The 20,504-nt window shown below is 40.9% G+C and overlaps 1 protein-coding gene across 1 annotated transcript in view; it reads left to right on the plus strand.

The window, feature by feature from the left end:
* Positions 1–20,504, plus strand: part of ALG13 (ALG13 UDP-N-acetylglucosaminyltransferase subunit) — a 70,621-nt gene that overhangs the window by 2,407 nt on the left and 47,710 nt on the right. Inside the window, exons 3-11 of the mRNA XM_087972340.1 lie at positions 5,845–5,983; positions 9,077–9,170; positions 11,522–11,854; positions 13,618–13,701; positions 14,834–14,884; positions 16,345–16,391; positions 17,564–17,636; positions 18,777–18,858; positions 19,482–19,662. Coding sequence (XP_087828466.1) covers positions 5,845–5,983; positions 9,077–9,170; positions 11,522–11,854; positions 13,618–13,701; positions 14,834–14,884; positions 16,345–16,391; positions 17,564–17,636; positions 18,777–18,858; positions 19,482–19,662 — 1,084 coding nt within the window. The remainder of the gene's footprint in view (positions 1–5,844; positions 5,984–9,076; positions 9,171–11,521; positions 11,855–13,617; positions 13,702–14,833; positions 14,885–16,344; positions 16,392–17,563; positions 17,637–18,776; positions 18,859–19,481; positions 19,663–20,504) is intronic.

A 20,504-nucleotide genomic window follows, 5' to 3' on the forward strand; every position in this document is an offset into this window, starting at 1 on the left:
CATCCAGTTTCTTAGCGAACCTTTGCACACCCCATCGAAAAGAACAAAATGTAGGAGGATAATTTTTTATATGTGGAAAAGTGGATAATTAATGTCCTTTATGTAGAGTACTGCCCCCTGGAAACAAATGTGAAGGTGGGATTTAAAAGAGAAATGTCTTGCGTTCAAGAGAGATACAGCTATAGAAATTTTATTGTATTTATGGTCAGTGAGCAGCTATAAACAGTCATGAATATGTTTGCAACCTGAAATGTCACTTATATCTAATATAAAGCCCAAATAATTTCAAAAAATGTTAGAAAAGAGTCAATTTGTTTTGTAGCCTTAGCCAAGCAAGGTATAGTCTGAGATATGGATTTGTACTGTTTTTTTATGCAAGACTAACTGCTAGTATATATAGGTAGAAACTATGTCAAATTTGTGCATGTTTATTTACTAGATTTATATCCCATCTTTAATTTCGCGCAATTCAAGATGAGTCCCTCCTTTTCCTGTGAGATAGGTTTGGCAAAGAGAGAGTAGCTGGCCCAAGGTCAGAGCCAGCTTTCACGCCTAAGGCAGGACTAGAATTCATTGCCTCCTGATGATTGGCCCAAAGTCATCCAGCTGGCTTCCACACCTAGGGAGGGACTAGAACTCAGAACCTCCTGGTTTCTAGCCTGTCCCTTTAAGTACTAGACAAAACTGGCTGTCACTTCATAATCAAAAATATTTTTCCCAATTTCTTTTAACACAAACATCAAAACTTAGGTGCTATCTGGAGTATCTGGTTACTCATTACAAAACCCTATCTGCATTTATAAAATGCCCAGAAGTTAGTTGGTGAGTAATATATTAGTTTCCCTTAAAAGAATGCAGCCATTTTAGAACCCTGATCCACTTATAATTATTAATTGGCATGTCCAAAACATGGCTGTGACAAAAACAAAGGAGTAGGACCAGAATAAAATTGACTTCGTTTAATACTGTAAATAAGGCATTCCATGACTATTGAATAATTTTACCCTTCTGTAACATTAAATACAACTGTCAGTCTGTGCTCCATTCAAAATCCAAGAAAGAAATACTCAGACTCCATGGGTTAGAGCAAAGCTTTTCCTTTTACTGGAAATCAAAGTGGAAGCTACAGGTTGAATTCTGAATCTAAAGAATTTGGCGCGCAGATCACATATACAAAGGAATGGAATTGTTCCCACCCCCCAAAGTCCAAAAGACTCTTCCAATTAAAAGTTCTGAATATGATCATGTGGGCATCTTCAGGTGGTGATGAGGCTTCTGTCCGTTGACCTTGACATATTTTGATAAAACTTCGCAGCTGCACAAAGGATAGAAAAGCTAGGCAGGGAAATAGAAACTTAAGGATAGGAATTTATACTCCCCCTCCTTCTTCCCATTTACAGCATAGGAATGTAACACCTCCAGCTTTCTTCCCTTCCAATTCCCCGCTCCCCCCGTTGCTAATGACAGCCGAAAGATGGAGCAGTAAGAAAGATGCAAAGCAGCACAGAAGATGTAGAAGGGATCATCTTGAAGGCTGACATTCGGACCCCCTAGAAAAAGGACAATTGTCCCTGTAAAAGAGAACAACACAAAATGCATGTTAACAATTGCATACATTTCTATGGTTTATCAGGATACTTTATACGAAAGTCTTTGACCAGTTCAGGAGCCCTAATGTCTTTCTCATTTACCCACTCGGCTTGGGATGAAGGAAAATGTTTCCAAGCTACGAGATATTGGAGACGACCCCTCCATTTCCGAGAGTCCAAAATCTCTTTAACCTCAAAATGCTGTTCACCCTCAATCAACAATGATACGGGGGGATCAGTCTGGGTCGGTCTCAGTGTAGAGGTATGCTCGGGTTTCAACAAACTAACATGGAAAACCGGATGAATTCGACAGAGTTTTTGGCAATGTCAATTGAACTGTCACAGGGTTCACAATCCGTTCAATTGGGAAAGGACCCACATACTTAGGGCCCAATTTCTTCGACTTTTGGGTGGTCTGTAAATATTTGGTCGAGAGAAAAACTTTGTCGCCCACTTGATAAGACTTCTGTAGAGTTCTCTTTCTGTCGGCAAATTTCTTATGAGCTTGATGTGCCTCATCCAAGGCTTTACGGGCGACTGGCCAATTGAGTTGGAGCTGAGATATCCATTCGTCCAACGACTGGACATTGGGTCTTTCGCGAGGAAGCTCAGGTATGGGCACAAAATCTTGCCCCGTGGCCACCTTGAACGGGGTAAAGCCAGTACTACTGTGGACAGAATTGTTGTATGCCACCTCCGCAAAAGGCAGCAGATCAGCCCAGTTGTCCTGCTGATAGTTTATGTAACACCTGAGATATTGCTCCAACACCGCATTAGTTCTCTCACAGGCCCCATTAGTTTGGGAATGGTGGGCGGAGCTTAAGCCCTGGGTGGAGCCTATTAACTTCAAAAATTTCCTCCAGAAGTTCGAGGTAAATTGGACCCCTCGATCAGAAACTATACGCTCAGGGATACCATGCAGTCTATAGATATGTATGATGAAGAGTTTAGCCAACAATTTCGCCGAGGGAATCTTGGAGCAAGGTATGAAATGTGCCTGTTTGGAGAACAAATCGGTTACCACCCAGATAACCGTGTGTCCAGTGCTCTAGGGTAAGTCTACTATAAAATCCATGGAGATTTCCTTCCAAGGAGCAGTTGGCCTGGCCACATTCTGTAACAGACCTGGTGGCTTACCAGGAGGTCTTTTGGCTGAGGCGCAAACTGGACAGCTCGCTACATAGGTCTCAATGTCTTTTTTCAATGAAGGCCACCAGAACTGTTGCTTAACCAGGTGTAAGGTCTTCACGAAACCAAAGTGACCAGCTGCCTTGGAATCATGAGTCTGTTGTAACACTTGGCTTCTCAAAGTCTGTGGTACGTACAATTTCACTCCCACCCAGGCCAAGTCATCTCTAACGGTGCAATTATTCGCATTTGCTAGGAACCACTCATCTGTTTTCAACACTTCCTTAAATCGTTCCATCAAGTCATTGGACAGCTCCGCCTCTTGCTTCTTCTTTTGCGCTCTGGTGACCACCGGGGCGGCCAGCTGTGTGGTTGACACGATCGGCCTTATCACTTCTTGACGAACACTATTGTATTGAGGCATTCTAGATAAAGCATCTGCCATAAAAAAATTTCCTCCCAGGATGTACTTCAAAGAGAAATTGAATCGTTTGAAATACTGGGCTCACCTAACTTGCTTAGGAGATAACTTTCGAGGTGTCTTTAAGGCCTCCAAATTCTTGTGGTCAGTCCATACCTCAAATGGGTGTTTTGCTCCTTCCAAGAAATGTCTCCAGGTTAGTAGAGCCCAACGAACTGCAAAAGCCTCCTTCTCCCAGACGGCCCATCTCCTCTTAGTGTCAGTCAACTTACGGGAGGTGTATGCGCAAGGTTGTAGTGTTCCCTTCTCATTTAATTGAAGTAAGACCGCCCCAACAGCCACATCACTCGCATCGGCTTGGATCACGAAAGGGGCATCCATATCCGGGTGTTTCAGTACTGGTTCTGCAGCGAACAGTCGCTTTAGTTTTTACAAAAGCAGCTTGGCATTCCATGGACCACTTGAATGGTTGGCTGGGCTTTGGTTTCGTTTCCCCCTTTGTCCTTAAGAGATTGGTGATAGGCATTGCTATTTTAGCGAAAGACGAGATGAATTGCCGGTAAAAGTTGGCAAATCCTAAGAAACTCTGAAGCTGCTTTCGGGTCCTCAGCAGGGCCCAGTCCAAAACAGCTTGCACCTTCCCTGGGTCCATCTCGATGCCCTTGCGCGAAATGCGATATCCTAGGTAGTCAATTTTCTCTTGATGAAATTCACATTTGGACAGTTTAGCATACAATTTGGCAGCTCGCAGTTTGTGCAGCACTGAGCGTACCAGTTTCACATGTTCGTCTCTAGTCTCCGTGTAGATAAGGATGTCATCAAGGTAAACCAAAACCCCCTTGTATAAATGTTCGTGGAGCACCTGATTGATCATTTGCATGAAAATGGCTGGAGCCCCCTGTAGGCCAAAAGGGAGAACATTGAACTGGAAACAACCCATTGGGCAGTTAAACACAGTTTTCCACTCATCTTCTTTAATTCGGATTCAGTAATACGCCTCTCTCAGGTCCAACTTAGTGAAAATCTTCCCCTTGGCCAGGTGAGCTAACATGTCCTTCATCAGGGGGAGGGGGTACACGTTTTCCACGGAAATAGTGTTTAAATTTCGGTAGTCGACCACCAAGCATTTGGAGCCATCTTTCTTTTCACGGAACAACACTGGGGCCGCCACCCGAGGTCTAGCGGGTTGGATGAAACCACGTTTCAAATTTTTATCGATAAACGATCTCAACTCCTCCAATTCCCGTGGCGTCATCGAATATAATTTTGGTTTCGGGAGCGTCACCCCAGGTAGAATTTCAATACTACAATCCGTTGATCGATGAGGGGGGAGCTCATCAGAAGCCTTTTTGCTAAACACCTCTCTTAAGTCCCAATATTCTTTCGTGATTTTGTCCTCCCCCTCCAAGCTCTCGGCACCTGTGGAGGCTGACTCAACTGGGTTCTGAAGCTTCGGATGGGATCGCTCCTCCCCTTCCGGCCGCCGATTGGTACAAATCCATAACCACCCTTTCCTCCAGTTCACATGGGGGTTCCACTTGCGGAGCCAGGGCAGCCCCAATATTAATGGATGTTACATCCCAGGGGCCACAATAAAGCACAGGACCTCGCTATGGCTTCCCATGCTCATCTCTAGGGGTTCCGTTATGAAACGTGCAGGGCAACCTCCCGACACTGATCCATCCAGTTGGCAAAAGGATATGGGTGTTTCTAAGGTTCTCAGTTTGATGCCCATCTCAACTACTTTCATGCTGATTACGCACCTCGTGCACCCAGAGTCTAGTAAGGCTAACATTTCTCCTTCAGTCCCCGAAGTGAGCACCCTTAATTTTATTGGGAAAGTCATGGGGCCCTTGTTAGGACTTACCGGGACATGCACGCCAAATTCTTTAGATTCAGAATAATGTCAGTCTGTGCTCCATTCAAAATCCAAGAAAGAAATACTCAGACTCCATGGGTTAGAGCAAAGCTTTTCCTTTTACTGGAAATCAAAGTGGAAGCTACAGGTTGAATTCTGAATCTAAAGAATTTGGCGCGCAGATCACATATACAAAGGAATGGAATTGTTCCCACCCCCCAAAGTCCAAAAGACTCTTCCAATTAAAAGTTTTGAATATGATCATGTGGGCATCTTCAGGTGGTGATGAGGCTTCTGTCCGTTGACCTTGACATATTTTGATAAAACTTCGCAGCTGCGCAAAGGATAGAAAAGCTAGGCAGGCAAATAGAAACTTAAGGATAGGAATTTATACTCCCCCTCCTTCTTCCCATTTACAGCATAGGAATGTAACACCTCCAGCTTTCTTCCCTTCCAATTCCCCCCTCCCCCCGTTGCTAATGACAGCCGAAAGATGGAGCAGTAAGAAAGATGCAAAGATGCAAAGCAGCACAGAAGATGTAGAAGGGATCATCTTGAAGGCTGACAACAACAGTTAGAAAGCAAAATGGTTTCTTTATTGATTTGATTGAGAGGACAGGACAGGAAGAATATTCACACCCTAATACTTTTGTGAGTAGATGGGGTGCTCAGCTCAAACACCTCTGACTTATATTCTACACTTTCTCTTCAACTCATGAAATAATGCAATTTGGCCATGGGCAAGGGAGCCTTCTTATTTAATCCAAAAAGATTTGGTTCCCATCAGCCCATTTTTGCTGAACAGGTGCTGCTATGTCAAGTAGAATGATCTGGTGCTTTTGTTACAGGAGCAGGCAGCTGTTTGGAAGTTTTGGAAGCTGGGAAACCTCTCTTGGTTGTGATCAATGACAAACTTATGGACAACCATCAGTTGGAATTGGCCAGGCAGCTGCACAAAGAAGGACATCTCTTTTACTGCACAAGCAGGTATGGATTTTCCTAACATCCTTGGTTGCCGTGCAGATATTCTTGGCTCTTAAGTCAAAAAATATAGGAGCACAACAGTAAATTGCTTTTTGTGTTTTTAATTTCATTGTTGCTGAGGTTGGTCCTTTTGTTATCTTAAGTTCTGAATTAAGCACGATAGATAGCTCTTCTTTGTGCTATTGCCATGGGGTAATTCCTCTAGTTTTTATTTCCTTTAGATATTTTATCCACTCTTAATTATTTTAATAATTCAAGATGGTAAATATACATCCTTCCTCCTCCTATTTTCCCACAATAACAACCCTGTGAGGTGGGTTGGGCTGAGAAACAGGAACTGGCCCAAAGTCACTCATGCTTTCTGAGAACAGTTTTGAAGCAGAGATCCTGTGAAGCTTCTCCTAAACCAGTAATACATTTCTTTGTCCTGAACCACACTATTATGAACAACCAGAGCATTACCTGAACTCTTAACTTTACTCAGGATATAAATATTCTATTATTTAGTCAGTGACAACTTATTGGGACATGTATTTCCTAACTAAACTGGTAAAGAGATGCTCTAACATTTTCTCATTCATTTTGTTCAGTTTTGGAGGAAAAGTGGTTTTGTCTATGTCTGTCACCCAGCATTTTGAGCTGTAAGTGCTGAGTCAAGATTTGCGCCGCACTTTTTGGTAAAAAGCAATTTTCAAAAGATGTAGTCCTTTGGTCTGTTAGCGAAACCTCCGTGACGCACGGGGGCAAAAGATGGGGCGACGCGGAACCGGGCAGCTGGCCGAACCGGCCTGCGGCTAACCGGGCCGCGGCGGCGAAGGTTGGGGATCCCGCAGGGACGTGCTGAAGATTTGGCAACTTTTGGGTGACCTTGTCTGCCCACTTTCTTTGATGTCTGCCCTCTTGTGGACACATCTTATTCATTTGGAATGAATGTTCTGCTTGCGCATCATTACACAGATGATTTCATGAAGATCTCGTCTTCTGTTTTCTGAACTGCTAGAAGGAAATGGCTGGAAAGGAAAGTTTCAAAGAGATCCAGATGATTTCTTTCAACCTAACAGCCAATTTATTTTGAAGCAATGCCAAGTCCTCTGTGCCATTGTGTGAGGGCTGAAGGTAGCAAAGTTGAAAGTAAAAAGTCTGGGACTAATTATATCTTTATCAAAGCATGTGGTAAGCAGGCTCGACACCCAAATCAGAGAAACGAGCAAGAAATTTGTTATCACATAAAGCAGGGGTGTCAAACTCATGCCGTCATAGCAGCGTCACATGATGTATTCGGACTTTTTTCCCCTTCACTAAATGAGGTGTGGACAGCGTGTGACACATCCGGGCCACAGGCCAGGAGTTTGACAGCCCTGACATAAAGGGTGGAAGAAATAGAGATTTGGGTTAAACCTTGGGGCTGTTACATATAGATGGTTTGATTTGTAATTTCTATAGTAACTGAGAAATTTATCAGAGCTTCATTGTATAAGTAGTCCTTGACTTATGGATCAGAATTTCCATTACTAGCCAAGGCAGTTGTTAAGTAAGTTGTGCCCAATTCTGTGACTTTTTTTGCCACAGTTGTTAAGTGAATCATGCAGTTAAGCGAATCCAGCTTTCCCATTGGCTTTGCTTGTTGGAAGCTTACTGGGAAAACTTCAAATTTCAGTCACATGAATGCAGGACATTGCAAGCATAGTAAACAGATGCTGATTGCCAAGCACCTGAATTTCGATCATGTGACCATGGGGATGCTGAAACGCTCATAAGTAAATCACTGTTTTCAGTGTAACTCTGAACAGTCACTAAAGGAGTGGTTGCAGGTTGAGGTCTTTTATCTATAATAAAAACAAGTTATCTTTACAATGTGTCTTCTATCTAGCCTGAATTAATTTGTTATTTATAAAATATATAGGCTTGCCCACACCTTGATTTTAGAGATAGATGTATGCCATGCTCTGGTTGAAGCTGTGGCACAGGTTAATGCTGACATTGTTAACAAAAATGCAGGAATGGTGCTGATCTCAGAATGAACAGATATGTCTAATGGGAAATGAGCAGTGTAATAGCAGGGTGCAGGTAATATATCAACAGCCATATAAATAGAAATCAAGCTAGTTGAAACAAACAGAGATAGTTGAAAGAAGAGCAGTAGAACTTACGTTTATATACCACCCCACAGCACTTTACAGACCCCTCTAAGCGGTTTATAGAGCCAGCATGTTGCCCCCAACAATCTGGGTCCTCATTTTACCAACCTTGGAAGGATGGAAAGCTGAGTCAATCTTGAGCTCTATCAGGAACAAACTCAGGATGTGGGCAGAGTTTGCCTGCAATATAGGTAGTCCTTGGCTTACGACTACAATGGAGCCAAAGTTTCTGCTGTTAAGTGAGATATTTGTTCAGTGAATTTTGCCCCATTTTATGACTTTTCTTGCCACAGTTAAGTGAATCACTGCAGTTGATAAGTTAGTACCTGGATGTTACATGAATCTGGATTCCCCATTGACTTTGCTTGTCAGAAGATTGCAAAAGGGAATCACATTCATTGCTTTAAAATAATTCTGAAATGCATAAGGAACAGTCTTCTATGCTAGACTCTGTTTACGAATGGAAAATTTTGATGAATCAGATGTCTGCATGTGGAGACATGGTATAAAGTACTATTTCTGTTGAAGCTGATGAGGCAGGAACCAAGGATTCTGAAGCAGAGCTTATATACAGTATAAACATGGAGCAAGAGCATTTGGCTTTCAAGACTGCAATAAGTAAGCCAAAAGTGCAATGGCTTGAAAAACAAGGAGAAAAGGCCTGGAAATTGAATTGTAGAAGGTAATTCATGAAGAGATTGGTCCTGGCTTTCTTGTATATACTATATGACTTTTCTTTTCTACAATAAATCTTTTCACAGTGAGCCTGTGAAATTTTGGTTCTGTGGGGCTGAGTTCCTGGAGACCTGAGATTTCTTTCTATAGTTAGTGTGACCTTTTACAGTTTCAAGTTGACCACATAGTTCAAGACTATAGGAAAACCAAGAAACAGATGTGAGAAAAACAAGTATTTCATGGTAATTTTGATGGGTTATGATGATTTTTTTCTTTTTCATAGGACTCTTGTGGAGATGCTTAAATCAATGGACTTGTCTACTCTGAAACCATTTCTTCCTGGACAACCAGAAAAATTTGCTGCATTCTTGGACAGTGTGATCAGCAGTTAACTATGTGGGTTATAATAAGAGAGCTGCCTTAACTGAAACTGGCATAAGATCGATGCAAGTTTACAATAGTATTTGTCACCTCCAATGAAATTAAGAATATAAGCTTTCATTCAACAAGGGTCAGTTTTTATGTAAAACCATCTGATGTTTTCATACCGCATCTTGTAAACCTCAAATGGAGATGAGAATATACCGTATTTTTGGACTATAAGATGCACTTCCCCCCCAAAAAAGTGGGTGGAAATGTCAGTGCGTCTTGTAGAGTGAATATGGACCCATTTTTGGCCTTCCAAAGCCTCAACACATCCCATTTTTGGTCTTTCCAGTGTCCAGAAGCACTCTGCAGGCCAAAAACATGCTCCAGAGGCCTCAGTGGGTCCCGTCTTCGGCCTCCTTTGACGCCCACGGAGGCAAAACATGGTTTTTTTTTTCTTGTTTTCTTTTTCTAAACCAAGGTGCATCTTATAGTCTGAAAAATACAGTGCCTTGCCTGTCATATAAGGCAAAGAAGCCCTTGTCTTGGTTGACAAAGTGGACAAAGTGCCAAAACCAATCTGTTATGATATTTATGTTATGCAAACCCAGTCTCATTCAAGAAACCATGATTAAGCAGGATGATTTCCTACAGTATATGAACAAAACATACAATTTTTGAATTAGGCAATCATGGCTTATTCAGTAAACCATAACGATCAATTTAATGTTTCTTTTATAAATGTATCAATTTAATATGAATAGCCAAGACTTTCCCATGCTATTTAAATGTCTAGATCCTGACATCATTATGCATAAAAATAAATAAATTCTGTGCAATCTATAAAGCCTTCTCTTGTTAAATGTGTGTGTGATTCTTCAGTTTGTTCACATTTTCACAATTTGATTTGGATCTTTTTTTCATGGAAACCATTAGCCCCACACTGTGGTTGGATCTAAATATATAAGAGTTCCTGAGCCAGTCATTTTGCTTGGTAAGTTGGTTGGACTATTGGTCAGATTTGAAATCATGTTTGCTCCCTCTCAGAGATGGAGAACCTCTTTTAATTGCCTGCACTTAAAGATCATTGGGGCCCCATGGTGGAACAACCAGCAGTAGAATCACTCCATTCCCCAATTCCTTATGTTGTGTCCTTTTCTCCAGTTTTATTCAGCCATTCCTTCTTCCTTACATTTCTGGGACTCTCGCAGGTAATTATGGCTAGGGTAAATCTCTTGCCTCAACTTTCCCTAAGTTCAAACCGACTGCAAGCTGCTGGATTTTGTTCAAAGAAACTTTTTTCACGGTAACCTCAGCATGGCAGACCAGCAAGGAATATAAATCCTTCCATTCCCCACTATCCAGTCAGAGCTGAAGAAGCTTCTTGGATGAGAATGTCTTCAAAGAAAAGAAAGTCCAGTTGCTTCTTGAAAAAGCACCTTTGGACAACCATGACCTGGATGACTGAAAATTTCCATAGACTCTGATTTTTAACTCTAAGGAATAGCCAGTTTCTCATCCTTTGGGCTAAGATCAAGCATGAGTCACTCACCAATTACTGGAACCTGGGTCCAAGTTGCCGTGGGACACCATGTAGAGAAAGCAACTTTGAAGCTCACATGGAGTATTACCACATGGAGCAGATAGGTTTACCCAGTGTGTTGTCAAACAGCTGTCCGGATTATGATAAATCACAGTAAGCTGAACTGTTCGAACCATTACTGTCTATGAAAAGATTACAACCACTTTTACTTTAATGTAGCATGCACTGTTTAAAACAAGCCCATGGGTTATTTTACAGGACCCCGGTTTGCATGTAATCTCCAATCCAAGGAGACATCTGGTAACTGTCTAAGCCGTTCCCAGTTAATCACAGATAAATGCATCGTGGGAACACAGCTGCTAGATCAGTGGTTGTGTCTATGTGCAACACCTGGAGCCTCCATTAACCCAACTGCCCCCATACAATAGACTTAAGCTAATTCACTAATCATAGAATATAAAATCTTAGGACTGGAAGGGACTTCAGAGGTCTTCTAGTCCAACCCTCTGCTCGAAGCAGGAGACATTTCCATCCCTGCCAAGGCCTCCAATTGGCCTGTCAAGCAGACTGGTCCATAGAGTGCTCCCAAATAAGGGACCCTACAGGTCAAGGCCACGCGGGGTTTCCTTCACCATCCAGAACCTCAGCCCCACGAAACAGGATCTCAGCCACTCCGAAGCGCCTCGTGGACAAACTAAGCGCGGGCTGCCGGCTTCCCACGTGCGCCGGGCGGGCAGGCGCGCGCTTGGCCCGGGCCAGATTGCCGGCAGCTGAGAGCCCTTCCGGCCGCCGCCTCCCACCCCGCGCTCGCCTTGAAAGGGCCGGCCAGAGCCACACCCTCCTCCCCGGCCGCGCTCGACCCTACTCTTGCGCGTTGCTTCCCCGCACCCTTTGCCCGCTTGGGGATCCTCGCCTGGTCCCCGTCCCAGCGCCTTTTCCTGGGGTTGTGCTCACCGCAGCCTCGCCTGCCTGCCTGCCTGCCTGCCTGCCCGCTTCTCCCCTACCTTGGCCATGCAGAAGGGCTGGAAGAAGTACTTTGGCCAGAAGTCCCTCAGCGAGGTGACCATGGATGAGTACCTGGGTAGTCAGGGGCTCTACCGCAAGCTCACGGCCAAAGACGCCACTTGCCTCTTCCGGGCCATTTCCGAGCAGGTAAAGCCCGGGCTGGCCCTGGGAATGACGCCCCCCGGCTCTTGGCGGGGCTGTGCTCCGGCTTTTGGGGTGAAGTGGGGGGAAACCGCGACTTGGTAAACCGTGGGTACGCGAAACACCCGCGAGCAGAGACCGGCCCCTCCTCGTTAATTTTGGGCTTGGGGAGTCTCTATCCAAGCGGAGCAGCGGCCAAGCAGATGAAACCTAACGAGTCAGACCTCCTTTCACCGCCGACCTCTTTGGCTTTAAGTTAAAGCCTCGAGTTTTGTTTCTGCTTTGTAAAAATGGTTGAATGCACCTTTCCCTCCTTGAAAGGATTTACCGGTTGCCCTTTAAAGAGAAAAAAATATCCCAGGACAAATTATAGTAAATGAATTGGTTGGCCCAGATAGAAGTATACTGTAAAGTATGAATTTAACGCAGCCTGGTGAAATGGTCCTGCTAACTTATAAGCAACTTTTTAAAAAGTTTGGTTCCTACAATGGGTTATATTCAGACTTGGGTTGGGTTTGACTTCCTGTCTTTTGTGAAGCCAACTACCTTCGTTTGTAGTCCTAGTTAAATGATACATAGTGGCTTACCAATCTGCCATGATTAAAATGGGGTTTAGCAGTGTGAACACACACAAAGCATTAAGAAATGGTGAAGTTGGTGTGCTGCATTTTTCTTGACCTAGCACCCAAATTGATTTGTTGGGCCTAAAACTCTCAAATTAGGAAAGACTAGTGCCAAATGTAGCACATTTCACACTTGTTATTTTGCTGCAGTTGAGCAAATGATAAGTTAATCAGGCTGGCAGAGTTTGTAATATTATGGGTTATTGTTTGTATTTCGGATCTGAGCTATGGAAAAGTATGGTGTGCTTGCTGGGTTTTGCCTGGACTGCAAGGGAATGTAACATTTATAAACAAACATTCAACACTTAAAAAACTGGAGCAACCTGTTTGAGTAGCTAAGGGCTTGTAGCCTCTTTTCCATCCGAGTTCCATGGACTACTTTGAGATGTAATGGGTCTCTGGGAATAATTATGAATGCAGGGGTGTCCAACCTTGGCAACTTTAAGACTTGTGGACTTCAACTCCCAGAATTGCGAAGCTGGCTGAGGAATTCTGGGAGTTGAAGTCCACAAGTCTTAAAGTTGCCAAGGTTGGACACCCCTGCTCTAATGCAATGTTTTGCAACCTTAGCCATTTTAAGAGATATGGGCAACTCCCAGAAATACCTACTGCTGGCTTGGGTATACTGAGAGTAGAAGACCACACCTCTTAAAATGGCTAAGATTGGGAAACACTGCTCTAATGTAACCATTTATGGAGTATGCATAATGCTTGACCCCTTATCTAGCTAATTTGAAATAACAATGCATCTGCCTATTTTGGCTAGAAGTGACCCAAATACCATTTATTGAACAAATGTACTCTGTACAAGATCTAAACTGTTTCAGGATCTCACCAAAGAAAGATTAAGGCTAAACTTGGTAAGTGTGTATGTTTTTTGATCCTTGAATTTAGTATCAAATCAAAGGATCATGCTTTATTTGTGCTTCTATTTGCAAGCTCTTAAGACAAGGAAGCACATTAATTACATTCCAAAGTTAAGTTGAAGGATTTCCTTAACATTGTTTTAATCTTTGAATATTTTAGCAAGCATTAATAACTGATGCTTCAAAACAGATGTAATTTGCACATAGCTCTATTCCACTTCATGAAACTGTAGTTGGTTCATTCTGCCCTAAATTTTAATTGATATATCAATGGTTTTAGGTTTATGCTTGTCAGATTCATCACATGGCAGTCAGAAATGCTTGCGTTTCCTTCATGAGGAAAAATCAGATAAATTTTGAGTCTGTGAGTATATTTGTTTTTGAAGTATGTTTTAAAGTATGTATATAAACCTCTCCAATCATATATACATTTAATTTATACATGTTTGATTTTGAAATATATTTAAGTGGGGAATTGAATTCTAATTTTTGTTATATAGTAATTTTCTTAGCTGCTCAGAGTTAAGTGTCAGGTAGTATTGAAGTTTCATTAAAAATTATGCCAAATCATTTCAGAATGTAAGATCTCTGGCTGCTTTCTGAGCTTGGTGGTTTTCTTGCAGACTTTTCACTACCAAACTAGATAATATGAGTGTTGGAGGGGAGTGGGTTTGCATTTTAGTATGACTAAAACACCTTTAAACCCATTTGCAGATATATGTATATACATACTTTATTGTGTCAGATGTCCAAATCAAGCCACTTTGATTTATTGAGTTGTGTCAGTCTTTGGTGGCAAAAATCGGAAGTCTGTAGCATCTTTCCAAATGTTATTAAAAGGCACAAGTTTTTGTGAGCTGTAGCTCCCTTTATCAGCTGCAGAAAATAGTTAGCCACTGTCTATTTGATGAAGGGAGTTGTACCTTGCAAAAACTTATGTTACCTGGAAAGGGTGTTAAAGGCTCCTGATATTTTTCCATTATAAATCAGCTCAGTTCTTCTCCCACTTTATTTAGTACTTTCTTCTATGTTGCAACATCTGATAATGTATTTACTGGGATGTTTCAACATGCAATCATACATAGGACACAGGCACAAGTTTTGTTCAGTTAATGGTTGCTGTAAGCCTGTATAAGTGTGACTCAATGGTGGCTTTGGAGCGCAGTGGCTCGACTGGTTGGGATGCTGGGTAGGAGGTTAGGAAGCCCATCTTTGAAACCAGAGAGCTATCCTGGGGCAGGGTTGAGCTCTTGTCTTTCACTCCAGCTCCTGCTAAGGATATGAAAGAAAACCCGACTGGGTGTCCCAAGGTGGCAGTGATATCACCAATTAATTATTTCAACCTGGAAGTTCTTAGAGCTTCTAACATGGGTGCAAAGTTGTGGCTTTCACCAATTGGTGGTCTAAACATGAGTTGAATGTTTTACTCAGAATTTAGGATATTGGATAAAAGCAAAATCATTAATTGCATCCCCTTTCTCCCTTTTCAAATCAAGTATGTGGAAGGCTCCTTTGAAAAATACTTGCAACGACTTGGAAATCCCAAGGTAAGAAAGATTTGGCAAATATGCTGTAGCTCATCAGAACAGCTAAACAGAAGCCCCTGAAAGTTTAAAGAAGTGTAAAATACAAAGTTGTACAAATAGTCCTCAACTTACAACCATTTGTTTAGTGGCCATTCAAAGTTACAATGGCTCTGAAAAGAGTGGCTCATGACTGGTTTTTCACATGAAATGATTGTATAGCATCCCCATGGTCAGGGATCAAAAGTCAGGTGCTTGCTAACTGGCATATATTTATGATGGTCCCAGGATCATGTGATCACCTTTTGTAACTTTCCAGCTGGCTTCCGACAAACAAAGAAAATGGTGGGGCCAAATTTGCTTAACAATCCCACAATTTGCTTATCAACTGCAGTGTTTTGCTTAACAACTGTGACAAGAAAGGTTTCAAAATGGGGCAAAACTCATTTAACAACTGTCTTGCTTAGCAACAGAAATTGAGAACTGTCTGTATGTTAGGATTTTCCTTTACTTTTTTTCCTTTAAATTCAAATTGGCTTTGTTTAGGCTAGAGATCATTTTTTCCCAATCCAGATGGGTTATATTTTCTTTATTAGTTAATGATATATGTACATACATATGTGTTGTCAGATACAAGCAAGGGTCTTATCTGGAGAAATTTTTTTGCAGATTTTAGTCTTGGAAAATAGTAATAGTAACTTCAAAAGTGAAATGTAGATCTCTCTTTTTCCACCAAACATGTTGAAGTTATCTTTTTTTGTAAAAATATGGAAGTTGACATCAATTTTACTACTGTATTTCACTTGAGTTATAAAATTAATACATTGATGCTATAATGCACCTATTTCTTTTGCATTTCTGTGTGACTTTTGCTCCTTTAAGAAAATATATATTTCAATTTACTTTATGAAAATGCTGATATCCTGCCCTATTTGCTCCAGGTTGTTTTGGGATATGTGATTGAAAAATACTGTAATTTTGATCAGGTAACTGTAGGTACACTGCAACAGTTGTGTGAAGATTGGTTGTAGGTAACTTTTTTCAGTACTGGTAATAACTTTGAATATTCACTAAACAAATGGTCATAAGTTGAGGACTATTTCCAATGTAACCAATGTTGGATAGTCTAATTCAGGGGTGTCCAAGCTTGGCAACTTTAATACTTATGGACTTCAACTCCCAGAATTCCTTAGCTAGCATGGCTGGCTGGGAAATTCTAGGAATTGAAGTCCATAAGTCTTAAAGTTGCTAGGTTTGAAAACCTCCTGGTCTAATTTGATTTAATCATGTAGCTGCTTGGTTTGGGAATCACTGTTTTTGAATTTTTAAGGAGCCCTCTGTGTGGAATGTGTTATGGCAATCTAATATGAACATTAATGCTTGTGTTATTAACTAGATTGAGCAGTAAATGAGGACTTATGTTGGAGTCACCCCAAAATTGTTATATTGCGAAGTAGTCACTTCATTTTTCTTCTGTTAAACAGGAAAGTGCTGGACAACTTGAGATCAGTGCCTTCTCATTGATCTATAAGTAAGTACTATATTATAATGTCAGAACATGATCTCTTCATATTATTTAAATTATACATCCTGTAACTTAATAGAAGCACAAGTAACCAAAGAAAGTATTCATCATTTATTCCTTCATAGACATTAAAGAGTTTCCACCATTTACAGCTCTTAGCAGTTATAAAAATGATCTGAATCTTTGTTGGAATAGGACATAAATCTATTTGGCAATTACTAAACAGTTGGCTTTAGCAGGAATTTATTGGGTCTATCTTAAAAGCAGCATAACTCCATTTTCCTTGATCGTTTGTGATTTACATGCTGCCTTTTAAATAAGCTTTTTCAAGACAGAGTACAGTCAAGTACCATAGAAATACCATAAAACCTGTTATCTAAAATTATAAATTAAAGGCTAACTAATAGAAGCAGTTTCCAAGGCTTTTGTAGGCATTTAGCTATCAAATTAAAACTGCTGAGACATTTTATTACAGTAAGAATGAAGACCAAAGGAAAAAAATACTGAGTTGATAGAAAGTGTAGTAGAACAGCTTCATGTATGATGGGGGTTGGCAACGTGTGGCTCCAGAGCCGCATGTGGCTCTTTGGGCCCTCTCCCACTTGCTCCATTCAGTCTCCATTGATAAGCAAGGGCTGGATGTCTGATCTGTTCCTTCTATAGTCCACTATAAGCTCCTTGGTCTTATTGGTGTTGAGGACCAAGTTACTCTCTCCATACCACAAAAGCAACCATCTACCTCATCTCGGTAGGCATCCCCCCTGGAGATGAATCCCACCACTGTTGTATCATCTGAAAATTTAGTAATAGTATTACTAGTGAGAGTGGGAATGCAGTCATGCACATAAAAAGTAAGAGTAACTCAACATGCAACCCTGTGGTGTACCAGTGTATCATACGCTTCGAAGAAAGATGATTTATTTTTTTGTCTATGGAGCTTCTGAGTCATCCATGTCATGGTTGTCCCAAAGGTGTTTTTTCAAGAGGCAACTGAACTTTCTGGTTTTTCTTTGAAGACGTTTTGCTTCTCATTCAAGAAGCTGCTACAGTTATGAACTTCTCATCCATTGGATGAGAAGCGAAACGTCTTCGAAGAAAAACAAAGTCCAGTTGCCTCTTGAAAAAAACAATTGGGACAACTTATTTTTTTCCTGTCTCTTATCTTTGCAATTATCTAGCCGAGACTTCATTCTTTATCGGCACCCTGGAAAACCTGCTTCTTACGCTACTGACAACGGCTTTGAGGATAAGGTAAGCGAACTTGACCTATAAGGAAAAAATTGAAAGTACCACTCTATGCATTAGATGATATGCAAACCTGTTGTTTCTAGCTTCCTCAAGTACAAAATCACTTCAGCGAATATAAAACTTTTTATTAATTTCCAACTCCTGAAATGCTTGAAACATACTTGAAGTGAGACATTTCAGGAACTTTTTTGCGATAAACAATCCAGAAAAAAACCCCACACATTCTCTTTGATAGCCTTAGTGTGCATTGTGTGCTTGCAGGTATAATTTTGAGAGGAAAGAGTGGCCACAGTTTATGTATCATGGGAAGATTGATGAGAACAGAAATTGGCCAAGCAACATTTGGAATGAGGTTTTTTTGAATTTTAGTCCAACACTTTTACTGTAGTTTATTTTTATTTTACCCATATAATGATGCATAAGAACTTGATAAAATGAATTGGTTAACTGTTACTAATATAATAGTAGCTAGAAAAAATTTGCACCCAGTGTTTTTTTAAGTTTTCTGATCTAGAACCACCAGAAGAAAGTATTAATTTTTCCACAAACCATGTGACTTTGTGCATTGCCCTGCCTTCTGCCTTCTGTATAAAAGCTTTATATGATTCATATTTTCACAATTATAGTGAAAATGTAAAGTATATACCATCCCTTTAATTTTTATTTGCATCTGTGATACGAGAACAGTATAGTAAAAATAGAATTCTATAGGCTATTTTAGTCTTCTTCTAAGGTGTATGAATATTAAAAAATATGCTATTCCCCTTAATACCACACCTTCATCATATCCAAATAACTAAAGTAGGGCATTTATTTAACAGATTAATGGTGTCCTGATTTAATTGGACAGCTCTTGTGATATATAACTGAATATGTTCACAATCATACAAATCAATTTATGACACAAAATAAGTGTTTGCAAAATGTGCTTCATAAATAATATAAGAGCTATCATGCATTGTTTTTCTTTTATGCATAGACATAATTTTAAAAGCACCTTTTTATTTGAACGTAAATCATTTTTGCATTTAATCTACAAATGACATTTAACTTCTATCACCATACTGTTCTGTATGGTGATCAAAACAACACATGTTTTCATATTCCCAGAATTATTTTTAAGGTAAGATTTTTGCCTTTCAGATTCTACTGTGCTGTTCTAGTAATGGTCATTATGATTCTGTGTACACCAAACAATTTCAAGCCAACGCTGCAATCTGCCAGGGTAAATAAAACATTGCCTTTTCTATCCTACCACTCTGTTTTAAGTAGCATAATAATAAATCTATCCTGTGTAAGATGTTTGCTAAGAATATCCCAGAAATCCCCTATTTTTAAAAGCATATTGTCTTTATCAGTCATCTAGTTGCGTCCGTCCCTTGGTCACTCTATGGAGCAGCACCCTCCATCCCTCTATCTTGCATATTTCCTCCTTCAGATCTGCCATGGTCATCTCAGTGTCATCCTTTATAATGTCCAGCCAGTGAGTGTTAGGTTGGCCCCTTCTCCCTTTTCTACTGATCACTCGCAACATGATTGGCTTTTCAAGTGAGTCAGCTCTCAAGACATGACCAAAGTATGACAGCCTCTGTTTGGCAATCTTGGCTTTAAGTGATAATTTGGTAAGGTTCAGTCTAGGACCTTCTTTGTTATTTTTTTCAGCTCATGAGATGCATAATAGTTGCCCTCCAGCACCACAGTTCAAAGGTGTCCACCCTTTTCTCCTATCTGCCTGTTTAAAGTCCACATTTCACAGCTATAAATAGCAATTGGCGAAAAATTATTGTGTTAAAAAGTGTGTTCTAGCTTATAAAATTTTTATAAAGGTCAAACCCTTTATTTGCCTAGCTGTCCTTTATGAAATTCTATACAAGAATGTCTTCAAAGTGGATGAAGAAGAATTGAAAAGTGCCCTTGAGATGTTTCGAAATGGGGCTAAGAAAAACAGAAACAGTGCATCTGTTGGCAGTGAAGATGCAAATTTTGATTGCCTTCCTGACAGGGCATCCAGAAATGCTCCGGAAAAGAGGTATGCTTTGAAAATTAAAAAGTTACAGTTATTGTCTCAGTAGACTTCTTGAGATGGTGTTCCAGAGCATCCTAACATGTCATGCCTAAGCTGGGAAAACTCAATAAGAGGATTGATGGTCAACACCTTTGCTACCTTTAGCACAACTAACTGTCCCAATTCAGCAGACTTCTTCAGTAGTCAGCCAAAATTATTTTTTCCAATGAATTCTGGAAGCTGCTCCTTAACAAATTTAGGGAGAGGACACACTGGGTGAAAGAAAGTTGCTATCTGGAATGTATCTAGAGGTAAAGGGTGGTATCAACCCAACCCCACCAGCCAAGATTAAGAAAGCCAGAATTTACACAGCCTTCAGGATGGGTGGGATGCTACCGGTTCTGCCCAGCTGTATAGAACCGGTAGCTCTGAAGAGCAACAGACACTGAACCAGTTCTGTGTCTGCTGCTGTTTTGGCCCACCTGCCCACCCGGGCACTTACCTGTCCTTTATTTCCTGCTTTTTCAACCTCAGCTGCTTTGTGTGGCACAGCTGAGGTTGAAAAAGCAGTTAAAAAGTGGCTTTTCAAACGCTGCGCACCCATACGCAGTGCCTATCAGCTGTCCAGGCAGCACAGCTTACGATGTTTTATACACATGTCCATGCACACACAAAACATAATCACTGAACCGATAGTTACATCGGTTGAATCCCACCCCTGCTTCAGGATAGTATCTTGAATGCTAATTTTAGGGTAGATATAGAATCTTACAACCTCCAAGAGAAATGTCCCAAACTCATTTATAGTGATTTCATTCAGGCCATCTTCCTAGCTTGCTCACCATCTAAGCTGAGTTGCTGTTTAT

The sequence above is a fragment of the Notechis scutatus genome, chromosome 10, assembly GCF_049901735.1.
Source record: "Notechis scutatus isolate UNSWTSFEM ecotype Mainland chromosome 10, rNotScu1.2, whole genome shotgun sequence".
NCBI classification, from domain to species: Eukaryota; Metazoa; Chordata; class Lepidosauria; order Squamata; family Elapidae; genus Notechis; species Notechis scutatus.